The sequence below is a fragment of the Mustela nivalis genome, assembly GCF_964662115.1.
Source record: "Mustela nivalis genome assembly, chromosome: 4".
Classification (NCBI taxonomy): domain Eukaryota; kingdom Metazoa; phylum Chordata; class Mammalia; order Carnivora; family Mustelidae; genus Mustela; species Mustela nivalis.
Window position 1 is genome coordinate 105,659,204 of NC_139023.1, and position 12,336 is coordinate 105,671,539.

A 12,336-nucleotide genomic window follows, 5' to 3' on the forward strand; every position below is an offset into this window, starting at 1 on the left:
ATTAAAATATTTAATATTTAATTAAAATTCTTCATTTAATCTGAACATTCAATATCATATGTTAAAAATCAATAAATTTAATTTTTCTTTCATCGTGTATACATATGAAATAATTTGTGATTGGCATGGCCACCATGGTAAGCCCTGGACTTGTACATATAACTTTAATTTTAACAACAAAAAATCAGATTTTATTTAAGCTTTTCAGTAATGCCGAAATGTTTTGAAACTCTTAAAATATAACTTTTGTCGAATCATTTTTCATATTGAATCATTATTACATAATTTTTTATGTAAGCCAACTGCAACTTTTCTAGTAATTAATAAACTCACCAAAATATTGAAACTTCAAAACAGTTCTGTGATAGAACGACCCAGTCCTACATGTAGATGAGGTCATGGACTATCACCCTATCCTTGAGTCCTTAGACTTCAGAACATAGAGTAGCCAGAGAATACAGCCTATTTAAATGAAAAGTATTTTGAAATTCGGATAATAAAGGAACCTCTGATTGTGCTGGTAGGTGCTCATTTTCACTAATTAAGTATTAAATCCCTTGTAGCTATAACAATGATTCTTTTAATTAATTAGTGTCTGATTTTTATTAAAGAATTGCTTGTAGCATATTTCAGATTTAGGTTCAAAAGTAATGTGTATAAGAAAAATTCTGTAAGCCAGAGGAGAAAAGATGCCCTATTTTAATGAACACTTCAAGGATCATAGTGCCCTTTTATTAACAGTTTGGGGAAGTTACATAAAATACCATTGTGCTATATTTGCATGTAAACATTCAGGAAAACCAAATGAGGTATTCAGTTTGCTAGTGAAATGATCAGTACACATACCATGTCTAAAACTGAATACATTTTAAGGCTCAGCATCTGAGGGGCAATATTCAGAGGAGGCAGGAAAGGAGGTCTTTGCTCTAAGGATGGAGGAGCTCATCAAAACTGTGGGGAAAAAAAAAACCCACGAGTAAATTAATAAATTGGGGTTTTATTTATAGATTTCCTGTGAAGTATTTTTTTTTGTTTTGTTTTGTTTTTTAGTTTCAGTGGGACCGGATGTTTCTGTTTACAAGATTAATATTCAACCACACTTGAGATGAGCAAGCATATTTTAATTTGACAGAAATTAATGTCTGTAATGAAAGCCAGCAACTTTCGAACAAACAAGTGATGAATGTCTACAGGAGTGGTGTAAGGGGGGCCCTAGTGAATAAGTTCCTACGATGTTTCTTAGAGGCTAGTTGTGGTTAATTTTTAAGCTGCCCCTCCTAGACAACATGGTTTGTATATCTTTGCATATAGACGTGATGTGCATGGATTAACAGGTATCCCCATACTGACAGATTTTTTTTAAACCCAGAAGGATAGAAGTCAAACCTACTGGCTCAATATTAGAACCCAAGCAAAATTTAGTGAAAAGTCACCAGGATTTCCTTTTACATATGTCTTCACTGTTTATTCAGAAGCAGGATCAGATTTCAGGGTAATTTTATTTACTTACAAAGAAGTTACTTTTGTGTATTTTAACTGGCATTTTGTGTCTTAAAATTAGCATATTCTGTTTTTCATTCCTTACCTTCAAGGCAGAACCTCATATTTTGGAGTCACCTAAAAAAATGAGATATTTATTCTATTCTTCAGATGGAAGGAAGCTGTGTTTGTATCTGAGAGTTTATAGGAACTCAGATATAGCCTTAAAATAGATAGACACTTTTTTTTCTTGCTTACTCATTATACATCATCTCTCATTTTCTTTAAATTTTGTTTTTCAGTTTTGTGGTTTAATGCTTTTCCAGGTATCTCAAGCAAAAACCAATAGATATAACCATGATACCATATCACCTGGTAATCTCTTCAGAGTCTGGATCTGCCAATATTTGTTTTCTCTTGCCTACTTCTTTTTGGTGCTTCTTACTGCCTGACGTTGAATACAGTGCATAGTAGGTGCTTACCAGGTGCTGGGTGATTGATTGGTTGGTTGGTTGACACGGTTTGATAAGAATAGTAGTTGTGACATATACAAATGTCCACTAGGGAAAAATGGAGTGCCAGGTTATGGAGGTCACTCAGAATGTGTTTAAGTTGTGTTTGACATGTGATATACTTAAACTGTTCTCTTAACATGTGCCAGCGTAAGTATCTTAGTGCAGACAGTACTGTGAAATATGGGACAAGAGCTGTTCCTGGACACGTTCTGATGACAGAGAGGGAAGGAATACACATGTCTGGACTTGCAAAGACTTCACATCTGCTATGTTTGATTGACACTGTGGAACCTGTTTGGGGGTGGGAATCAAACTGCTTGGGGTTTTATATGTTTTTGCTTGTGGTATAGATCCGTGACTATCAGTCTGGACTTCCCATCAGTTTACCCTGGGTTTCTTTAAAACCATGCCTGGATAAATTAAATCAGAATTTCCAGAGGCTGCCCCTCAGCATCATTTCTTTGTAAAAGGGATTCCAGTGTGCAATCAGTTTGAGATAGTTTGAAGTACTGTAGGAGCTAAATGTGAAAAAGAAGAACAATTACAGAATATAATTTCCACTCCCCTGTTCTTGGTTCCTGGTTGAGAAGGCTGCATCATGGTCCGTAATAATGTAGAACAAAGCATTTATGCAATTTTAAGTGTTCCAGTATCCATATTAAAAAATGAGGGAGAGGAGAAATTCATTTTAATAAATCGTATTTAGCCCAATATATCCTGAACCTTATTTCAACATGTAGTGAACATAAAAATATTAATGAGATATTTTGCATTTCTTGTTTTCTCTTGTATCAAGTGTTGTAAATCCAGTGCACATCGTAGGCTTGCGGCCCGTCTCAGTTTGGGCTGAGCCCACCAACACCAGTCACTTTTCAAGCATTCAGTAGCCAGTAGTTGTTGCTACTCAATTGGACAGAGCAGACTTGGAAAAGTGCTGGAATCCAAACCAGGAGACCTAAAGTTAGCGGTTTTGCCAATGACTAATCTTGTGACCCTGGACAATTCACTTATCCTCTCTCTGGACTTTGGTTTCCTCTTACTTAATGTGAGGGGGTCAGGAGTCAGTCTGAACTGAGAGAGTTCTAATTGCCCCAACAGTCATCACAGGGAAGAAGAGAGGCTGAAAGTGAGCTGCATTAAATTCTTTTTCCTTTCAATATACTTCAGGTGTCTTTTTTTTTTTTTTTTTTGAGTAAATAAAAATGAAGGAAAACAAAGGTTTGAAAAAAAATCTCTAGGCTAAATGTCTTTTTTATCCGTGATTCTTTCTTGTCAGCATTTATGAGACCATTCCTGGAAGAGGTCAGGCAGCAGTTATGCTGCTCTTTTTCCAGTGAAGGTATCACCGTGACAGGGACCTTAGGGTGTTTCCCATCGAATAGTAGGAGTCCCCCCCCCTTTTTTTTTATAAGATTGTTTTTTATTTGACAGAGAGAGAGAGAGACAGTAAGAGAGGTAATACAAGCAGAGGAAGCCGGAAAGGGAGAAGCAGGCTTCCCGTCGAGCAGGGAGGCTGATGTGGGGCTCGATGCCAGGATGCTGGGATCATGACCTGAGCCAAAGGCAGATGCTTAAACCACTGAGCCACCCAGGTGCCCCTAGGAGTCTCTTTAATTGTGCTCAGATTTGAGGAACAGAAGTCTTACATATCTAGATCTCCCCCAGAATGAGAGCATATCACTTCCTGTTACCAGGACACATCATGGTCATCTAAAACTGATGCAACCCAAATCACAGAAGGAGACCCCTGACTCTTTCAGACGTGGGGTCCCCCTTGTTAGCCAGAACCTAGGGCTAGAATTATGCTGGTGTCCCAGTTTTTCTGACTTGGAATGTGTTTCTGATGAATGAATAGTTGACAACAACTTTAGTATCATTCTATGGATGCCAATATGGGATACATGTGATTTTGGTTCCTTGACTAGTAACCTTTCTCTGAATCAGGTAGACGAACTCTCTGGTAGCATCAACAAATAGGAAATAAAGATACAAGATCATGTTCTGTTCACTGGAAATCAGCTGTGCCAGATTTCCACAGCCATTGACACGGGAACTCACTCCTGGTCCAGTATATTGTTTGCTTTTAAAGCTGTGATTTATGTTAGGAATCAGTTGAGGATGTATATCTCCCAAATTTTATCTACTTTGCTCTCATATTTGAGGAAAAAAGAGTGACATTGAGTGGTAGTTGTGAAGCGGAGAAAGCTGAGAGGGCTTCTATCTACATTTAGGATACTTCTGAGGAGACTATTAGAACACCATATTCCATACTTAGTAGGCAGTTATAAAAAAATTGGTTGGGAAGAGTCAGCCAAATATCAACAGTTATTTCTTAATTTTATTAGATGTACAGACTCAGCTCCTTCAGTCCTGGCTCATGTAGCAATGAGAGCAACTTATAATACTCAAAACAATGGAGGGGAGGGGAAATCCAATTTTATTATATCAAGTGTAGCCATTTTTACAATTAAAGAAAGATAGGTTTTCTATGCACATTGGAGTCTTTGGTCTAAGTAGTTTTTGCTCAGTATTTGGCACATGTCTGTGTGTAGGATGCCAGGTGAACAGAGAAAGCAAATAAAATGTGACCTTTGTAAGGCTGGTATTTTCTTTATGAAGCCAACGGGGGCACAGATACACAAATATTAGCCCACTTGTATGTTTTGTCCCAGAAAACTCCTCTCTGGCTTCCAGCATCTCTGCATTCCAACTTCAGCATCATCGCTGTGCATCTTGGATCCCTAGGGACCTTGCCATCTGTTTAGCCGGTAAAGGGCCTCATCTCATCAGTGTTCTTATCATCCAGCTGGAAACAGAGCCCTCTGGTTGGCCTTTTTCCTCTCTTTCCTGCTCCTGTTTATTTGGAACCAGCTCCTCTATGTCAGAGCAGGTGGCTTCACCTTAGCCAGTTACCCAGGATTAGCCATTACTGGAAGGTAGAAGATCGGCCTCGAAGAGGGAACATCTGTTACTGCAGTGAACTTGGCGTTGGAGAGAGCCTAGGGACTTGGACAAAGTCTAATTCATGAAGGTGATGCCTCTCAGGGTGCTCTTCTTTTGCCTCTCACCTTCCTCAATGCTTCAGTTCTTTCAGGTTTAACCCTTTCATCTGTCTTAAGTGTAATAAGGCCAGCTAGTCCACGGGTGTCCCACAGCCTTCATATGCCTGACAGTAAACCAGTCCCCTATCCTTTCGTGCTCCTAGGAATCTTGTACTGTTGTGCACAGTCACTTCAACCTTCATAGTTGCCCAACTCTTACCTTAGGAAATCACTGAAAAGAGAAAAAAAAATCGGCTCTTTGCCTTACCCCAGGTGTCCTTTTGAAGTTTCTTCCTTTCCAACCCCTGTCCTATGTGTGGGAGATCTTGAGGAGTTACCAGGTAAGATATTTTCTAATTTCAAACCATACATAAAGACCCACACTAAAAAAAAAACAAAAAACAGAAAACAGAAATGTGGCCATGAAAATGTGGAATGTTGCCATGTTTTCTTCATAAGCATATCCGTTACATAAGAAAAAGCAGGGAAGACAAAGAAACAAAACGAGCAATTTTACCCCCAAATGCCTGGAGTCTAATGACCTAAATTCCTCATTTTTAAAAAAGATTTTATTTATTTATTTGACAGACAGAGATCACAAGTAGGCAGAGAGGCAGGCAGAGAGAGAGGGGGAAGCAGGCTTCCTACTGAGCAGAGACCCTGATGCTGGGCTCTATCCCAGGACCCTGAGATCATGACCCGAGCCGAAGGCAGAGGCTTAACTCACTGAGCCACCCAGGCGCCGCTAAATTCCTCATTTTTTTCTCCTCCTTGTTTAATTCTTCTTGCCTTAGCTCTTATTGTACACTATGCTTTGGCATTATGCATTTTAATTTACATAATGGTTTTGTATTCTAGATCTGTGCTACCCTGAGCTGCCCCAAATAATTTTGAAAACAAATGTGGTCTTCATAAGATAAAAACGTCTCCCAGAATTTGTTAGAATTGCAATTCTAAAAAGTGATTTCCTCCTGACTTTACGATTACTAAGCACTGTCCTAAGTTTTTTTTTGAGAAGCAGTGTAGTGTCCTTGTTGACACAGCTATTCTAGCATCGAACTTCTGGAGTTTATACTCGTTGGGTTGACATAGAAATCGCTAGGTGATTGTCTTGGGCAAAGTGCTTAATATTTTTAAGCCTCAGGTTTTTCCCCCACAGTAATGCTGTGAGGACTAAGAACACTGATATGTAAACACACGTGCATACGTCTTACTCATCTCACAGCTTTCCTGTTGTGTCTGACTTTATTACCCGAACGAAACCTGGCATAAAGGAAACATTCTATAAATGTTAGCTCTGGGTGTTTCTACGTACTTGAGTTATTATAACAATGCTCCGAGAGATGTAATCCCCAATCTACAGGTGAGGCAACTGAAGCCAAAGGAGGTGATTTCCCTTGCCCAAGGTCATAAAACTGGTGGGTGTACAGAGCCAAGGTTTGCTCCCCGGTTCATCTGACCACAAAAGCCTCATGCTTCTCCACTGAACGTACTTCTGCCGATTCGTTTTGGCTGCATAGTTAACTAGATATGCTTGGATTATTAAGAGAATCAAGTTGCATCCATTAGTATAGGTTTACATCCTGATTTTTCTTTTCAAGTACTTGTAATTTCTCTTGGATAGCAAATCTATGCTACTAGAGTGCACACAATTTTTTGCTATTGCTCTACTGTAAATCTTGCTCCTGTGAGAGACGATTTCAGGAAGTTAGGAGGCAAGGTTTATTCCTGAATATCAAATGTTCTTTCTAAGAGAGGAACCATCGTATGGAGATGTTCTTGTGCATATGGTATAATGCACATGACAGCTGAAAGGTTCATGAAACTGTGTTTATGGTCCTTCTAGATATTTCTAAGAGGTCTGAGTTGTTTTCCAATAATGACTCCTCATGTAAAATAGACAATGACTCACCCTCACAGAAGGGGCTTATTGGCCATTTATCAGAAATTTAACCTTTGTGATACCATCTCTAACCACGGACCTTTGGATGTCTTGGTACATTGTAGAGGTTTAGTGAATATCCTTAGCTGAATGAGTGAGTCAATGTATTCGCAGATGTAAAGAGTGACAGTAGCTATCAGAGAGCTTCTTACTGTTAAGTTATGGGGGTGTGGGTGAAAGAAAGAATGTTTGGTTCCGGGTCTGAGCAGTCAGTTGTGTCTGTTATTATATCATATCCCTAAATATCTGTGTCTCCTCCCTGAAACTGTATTGTCCTTCACTGTTCGAGATGATCCTCTGTTATACGCGCACACGAATCCCAATTCCCTGTTTAATGTTCAGTGCATTTTTTGCCTTTTTGTTCTTAGATTTCTGCTCTCTCCTTAAACACTGAGTCAGTAAGTTTACTCAGAGGTGTGACTTTCTTTGGAAAGGTCTGGGAGACCTTTTCCCAGTGGAGACACATCTCCTCCCGTGTTAGTTATGGTTGGATGCGTAGAAACTATTGTCTTTTGTAGAATTATTTCCTAACAGAAACATCTCCCTCTCTTTTTATTAACTTAATCAGGGTCTTCTAGATGCAATGTAAATTTTCTTTCAGCAGTCAAATCTGGAATCAAAGAAAGAAAGCAGTCTTCCATTCTTGACAACCCTTGATTTTATTTGAATGTGGGAACTTTTAAAATACTCCAATAGGTGTTAGTAATAGAGGGAGATATTTGGTAGCTATTATTGAATTTTTATGGGGTTTGGCTAATGGAATAATTTGACGTTTTCTTTTTCAGCTGTCCCATTTCCTCCAAGTCACCGGCTTACAGCAAAAGAAGTGTTTGATAATGATGGGAAACCCCGTGTGGATATCTTAAAGGCCCATCTCATGAAGGAAGGCAGGCTGGAAGAGAGCGTCGCATTGAGAATAATAACAGAAGGGGCTTCAATTCTCCGACAGGAAAAAAATTTGCTGGATATTGATGCACCAGTCACAGGTAAGTCCGGAGGATGGAGACTGCCCACTTGTAGTCACACTTTGTTCTTAGCACCAAATCAAAAAATCCTAGATACCAAGGAGTCTTCAAATACCTTTTTCATCTTACTCTTTAACTGTCAAGTTTTTACATGAAGGAGTAAAGCTATGATACAGATATAACTATTTTTTAATTTCATGTATTAAATATCTGTAAGATGATGATGCTCTGAAAAGTGTTGTACAGTTCAGAGGTGAGGAAGGTATTCTGAAGTAATACTTTACTTTGGAGCTGATCTTGTTTGTTGGTGGAAATACTATCTGGCACAGAGGACACAAAACATTTGTTGGGAAAGATTGGACAAGGTACACCAAGACATCCACAGTGGTTGAGAAAGTGACGGAGTTAAAGCCGTTGTTCTCAAAATGTGGTCCCCAGACTAGCATTATCATCTCATCCCTCTGAAAGTATTAAAATGTAAATTCTTAGGCCCTGCCCCGAATGACTGAATCTTATTTTCTGGGCTGAGGCCATTTCTGTTTCATCAAATCCTCTAGGAAATTCCAGTACACATTCAAATTTGAGAACCACTGAAGTTTAGGAAGAAGCCAAATTTCATGCCTTCTTATGGTATTTTGTGTCTAGAAAATGTCTTCACTTTGAGTTTTTTTTTGCTCTGTTACTTCTTACGGGCAGATACATATTTTTGTATATAAGTATAACCTCTCTTAGTCCATCAAAATTAAATATTGCCCAAAACAATGTTGTATGGTGTAGTGGATCAAATATTAGAGACTTTTGATCTATCCTTTATAGAGTTTCTAAACTTGTAAGTTTTTTTTCTCTTTCTTTCTTCTTCTTCTTCTTCTTCTTCTTCTTCTTCTTCTTTTTTTTTTTTTTTGGAAAGGCTAAAAATTTTTTGTTGTCTCCTTAATTATTATCATTCTGGCAAAGGAAAAAAAATTAGACATAAGATTTTGTCCTTTTCATAATAAAGGGGGGTATTTTAAAATATTTCACATATACTACTGATTGCTTCTTCCAAATCTTTATTACTTGCATAATGATTGGCCTTCAAAGGTATATTTAAGTATTATTGTTAAGAGAAAAATAAGCTCTCTAGAATACCAGACCAGACCTTCCTTGGTCAAAATGTCCTTAACGGTTCTTATTCCAAAGAAATTGACAATCTTGATGTTTTATTTTTGGTTGGTGATGCAATTTTTCTTATTTGTAATTCAAAAAATATAATGAATGTGTTTGGGACCAGGCAGCAGGAGAAATTAGCTCTGATGGTGTTAACTCAGTTTTGGCCAGTGTTGAGTAAAGCAAGCCATGGATTCACTCTGTGTGTATCACTGTGAACCCCATTTTCCATGTGTTCAAATGGAGTCTTGCTTTATTATCTCCAATTCCTACACACTGTAAAAACAAGACAAAACCAATGTCAACATTCTTTACTTTCTTAGATACTAAAATGCTAAATTTGTTTGGTATCCAGATACAAGTGTAGAAGCCACCAGCAAAAAATAAAACAAAAAAACAAACCAAAACAAACAAACAAAAAAACTACTGTAAGACTTGGTCATAAATTCCACTTATAAATTAATGATAAAATATTAGGTAAATGACATATTTATCATTAAGCTTGTTTTTGTTAAGAATGAATGGCTTGGTATTTTGAGTTTATTTTTTATTTCACATGATAATGTGTGACTTGCAATGAAGAATTCATGTTAAGTTCACTAATGAGCCCAGTAGGTGGTAATGGAGGTGATAATTATCACTTAACAAAACATGTAAAATAGATATTTAGGGCAATATATTTTCTGGGATGCAGTCAGCTTTTCTTTTTGATTAGGTCCTGTGCTGAAAGAACACACAGAGAAGATTCTGGAAGAGTCAGATTTAGGATGTTTTATCCTAGAAACCTTCTGGAGCCCATGGACTAATTGCCCCCATGTTCAGTACAGATCGCACTTGGTTCTTTCTAGTGAGATACCAGCAGACAGTTTGGCAGAGTTTGGAGTATAGCTATGAAGAGACTTTAGAAATCAGGACTCAGTCATGTATAACATTCCCAAGGGAAGCTAAAACCCAAAGCTTTTTAGATAGTGACAGAAGCAGCTACGGAGACATCACAGAATATGTAGCACTAGTGAAATATAATCCAAGCAGGAAAAGCTTTTCTCTAGAGGAATGTTTATATTTCATAACAGAAGCAGAATCCCAAGGAACCTCTTGTAGATTCCATTGTAGTGATCTCTTTTCCTCTTTTCTGAGAACATAAGGATGTGGAGTCATAGTGAAAATGGGAATAGAAAAAAAGAGAAGAGAAAAAAAATATTTTAACATTTGGGTAAAAGGGAAAAAGGAAAAAACCTTTTGCATGTAATTCACCATAAAGCTAGATTTATAGTTTCATATCCCAGCCCATGAGTTTCTGAGCAAAAGCTGAAACCTGCAAAAATGCAAAATGAAATCAGGATATGTTTATTAGACAATATTACAATGCCTTTTATTTTAAGATAATTCTCATAAGAGTCTGAGCTAGCAGTGTAATGTGCATTTTTAAATATTTTGTTGTTGTTGTTTGTTTGTTTTGAGAGAGAGAGAGAGTTGGGCAGAAAGCAAGGGAGAGGGAGAGAGAATCCCAAGCAGACTCCCCCCTGAGTGTGGGCCTGGCAGGATGGGCTCTATCTCATAACCATGAGATCATTACTTGAGCCAAAATCAAGAGTCAGATGGTTAATTGACTGAGCCACTCAGGCTCCCCATGTATTTTTAAATTGAGAATATTTGTTGCTTAGATGACTGAATCAGTAAGGTTGTCCTTTTTTTTACTGATACTAAGCTATGCAGTACAAGTCATAGTTGACACTTAAAAATCTTCGGGATAGAGTATTCTTTATGTGGATCAGAACTCCACCCTTAGAAAAGATGGAAAACTCAGTTCAGAGGAGAAGGAAGAAGTGGTAGAAGAAGGAAGTAGAAGAGGAAGGGGAGAAGGAAAATAATATAGAGATATTATTTTATATGATATACAAATGATATATACGCAATGAGAATGAAAGGTATAATATACAAATGAGAACCTGTGATAAAGGTTAAGAGGAAAGAAGCAAGGACTTTTGATGTGCTGGAAAAGCCTGAAGCCTGACAACTTGGTGATATCCAAGTGGTATTAAAAATAATCTCTCACCTGCATATGTGAAGTTCCTGAAAACGATGAGGTGAGTGAGGCCTGGTAGAAACTGGTAACTTCTTGTGTGGAATTCACCTTTAAGTGGGATAGTTCTATAAACTCTCAAAATGAAACAAATGACAAGTATTTTGTAGTTACACACAAAAGCCCTCCCCCACTTTCCCTCTAGTCCTCCCCACTCCCAGTTTTTATCCATAAAACTGTTTTGCTCACAAATGTTTAGAAAAAAGCCTTGCTAATATCTGTGCGATGGTTTGCCCCCTTTTGAGAAAAACCTAGAAATTAGTATTCAAGTTATTTGAAATCTGGACATTTCATTTCTTGAGCAGGTCTTTCATGTTTAAATGAACCAAGTTGCCCAAATCACCTTCCCCCACTTGAAGTGTTTATAAGATAGTGAAAGGTTTATAGTTATTTCAGATTTTCTTTACCCTTAAAATGCTGTACATTTTATTTGGGGGAAGAAGAACTGGGAAGCTGCCTAGTCCCAACCTGGCCTTTTGGGTGTGTCCCTTTGGAGGAGATCATGCACTGTGTACCTTGCGCTCCAGGGGGTTAGATTCAGATCAACCAGTGGCCTCCTCAGGGGCTTAGAGGTGACCATTAGCCAGGGGTCCGCAATCAAGACAAGGAAGGTATGAGGCATGTTTTGCTTTTTTCTCTGAACTAACTTGCCTCATTAGAATGTTAGCTGTTTCAGAGATTTAATTTGAAGACTGTATTTCTGTGTTGGAGACATTTTCCTTCTCTGATTCTTTTAGGAAAATTCCTAAAATTTCCTTCTCCAATTCTTTTAGGAAAATTCAGTTGAGTTTATCTTTGTTTACTTGTAACGTACAAATGGGATAGGTAGCCAGAGGTCAGTGTGGCCACTTACTATGGACTGAATGTTCATGCCCTCGCACCTCAATATTCAGATGCTGATGCACTAATTCCCAATATGATGGCATTTGGAGGTGGGCCTTAGGGAAGTAATTAGGGTTAAATGAGGTCATGGGGTTGGAGCCCCCATGATGGGATTATTGCAGGTTTGAGAAGAGGAAGCGATGAGAGCTCTCTCTCTCTCCTCCACCTGAGGATACAGTAAGATGATCCCTATAAACCAGAATAGGGTCCCCATCAAACACTAAATATATACCAGCACCTTGATCTTGGACTTACCAGCCTCCAGAACTGTTTGTTGTTAAAG

At 38.1% G+C, this 12,336-nt stretch overlaps 1 protein-coding gene across 11 annotated transcripts in view; it reads left to right on the forward strand.

Moving 5' to 3' along the window:
• Nucleotides 1–12,336, forward strand: part of PPP3CA (protein phosphatase 3 catalytic subunit alpha) — a 317,728-nt gene that overhangs the window by 144,797 nt on the left and 160,595 nt on the right. For all 11 annotated transcript variants that reach the window (XM_082729055.1, XM_082729056.1, XM_082729058.1 and 8 more), the window contains one exon: nucleotides 7,763–7,963. In XM_082729055.1, the coding sequence (XP_082585181.1) occupies nucleotides 7,855–7,963 (109 nt within the window). In that variant the 5' untranslated portion in view covers nucleotides 7,763–7,854. The remainder of the gene's footprint in view (nucleotides 1–7,762; nucleotides 7,964–12,336) is intronic.